This window comes from Kryptolebias marmoratus, unplaced genomic scaffold (assembly GCF_001649575.2).
Source record: "Kryptolebias marmoratus isolate JLee-2015 unplaced genomic scaffold, ASM164957v2 Scaffold41, whole genome shotgun sequence".
NCBI lineage: Eukaryota > Metazoa > Chordata > Actinopteri > Cyprinodontiformes > Rivulidae > Kryptolebias > Kryptolebias marmoratus.
This window is the reverse complement of record NW_023665775.1, coordinates 53,154-53,967: the sequence shown is the minus strand read 5'-3', so window position 1 is coordinate 53,967 and position 814 is coordinate 53,154. Positions and strand designations below refer to the sequence as shown.

Below are 814 nucleotides of genomic sequence, written 5' to 3'. Positions count from 1 at the left end.
CAGACAGTGGACATGTGTCCTGTCATACAGTGGACATGTGTCCTCACTGGTCCTGTCATACAGTGGACATGTGTCCTCACTGGTCCTGTCAGACAGTGGACATGTATCCTGTCAGACAGTGGACATGTGTCCGCACTGGTCCTGTCAGACAGTGGACCAGAACTTTACAGTTCTGTCTCATCTTGCCTGGAGAAGCAGCTGAGGCTGTGATGGGTCAGGGTGGGTTCTGGTTCTGGTTCTGGTCGGAGCCTCACCTCCGATGACTCTTTCGATGGCCTGCTCGAAGTGTTTCTGGCTGATGGCGTCACACAGGTGGCGAGCAGCGATCAGCGCCGCCTCGTTACACACGTTAGCGATGTCAGCGCCTGGCAGGCAGAGATCAGGGACCACAAACCCACACACATTAAACACAACGCGGTCCTTCCTGATTGGTCAGAAGTAGGAAGCAACTTACCTGAGAATCCAGGTGTGAGGGCCGCCATCTTCCTGGCCAAAGCGTCTTTGTCAAGATCGGCGAGCAGCTTCAGAGGACGCAGGTGGACTTTAAAGATGGATGCCCGTCCTTTGATGTCAGGAGGACCTGCGAGGGGACCATCGTCATCACGCGTGCACCTGGCTGCACCTGCAGCAGTCACCTGAGCAGCAGTCACCTGAGCGCCACTCACCGATGTAAATCTGCCTGTCGAAGCGTCCAGGTCTCAGCAGAGCCGGGTCCAGGATGTCCGGTCTGTTGGTGCCAGCCAGAACCACCACGTTGGTGGCCGTGTTGAACCCTGGAGGACAGAGCTGAGACTCATGAAGGGGGATGGGGGAT

General features: G+C 56.6%; 1 protein-coding gene across 1 annotated transcript in view; it reads right to left on the bottom strand.

The window, feature by feature from the left end:
• The window catches only part of LOC108228988 (AFG3-like protein 2), a 7,124-nt gene that overhangs the window by 5,169 nt on the left and 1,141 nt on the right, over window positions 1–814 (bottom strand). Inside the window, exons 2-4 of the mRNA XM_037974416.1 lie at window positions 666–773; window positions 455–580; window positions 255–365 (exon numbers count right to left, since the gene is read on the bottom strand). Of these exons, the coding sequence (XP_037830344.1) occupies window positions 255–365; window positions 455–580; window positions 666–773 (345 nt within the window). The remainder of the gene's footprint in view (window positions 1–254; window positions 366–454; window positions 581–665; window positions 774–814) is intronic.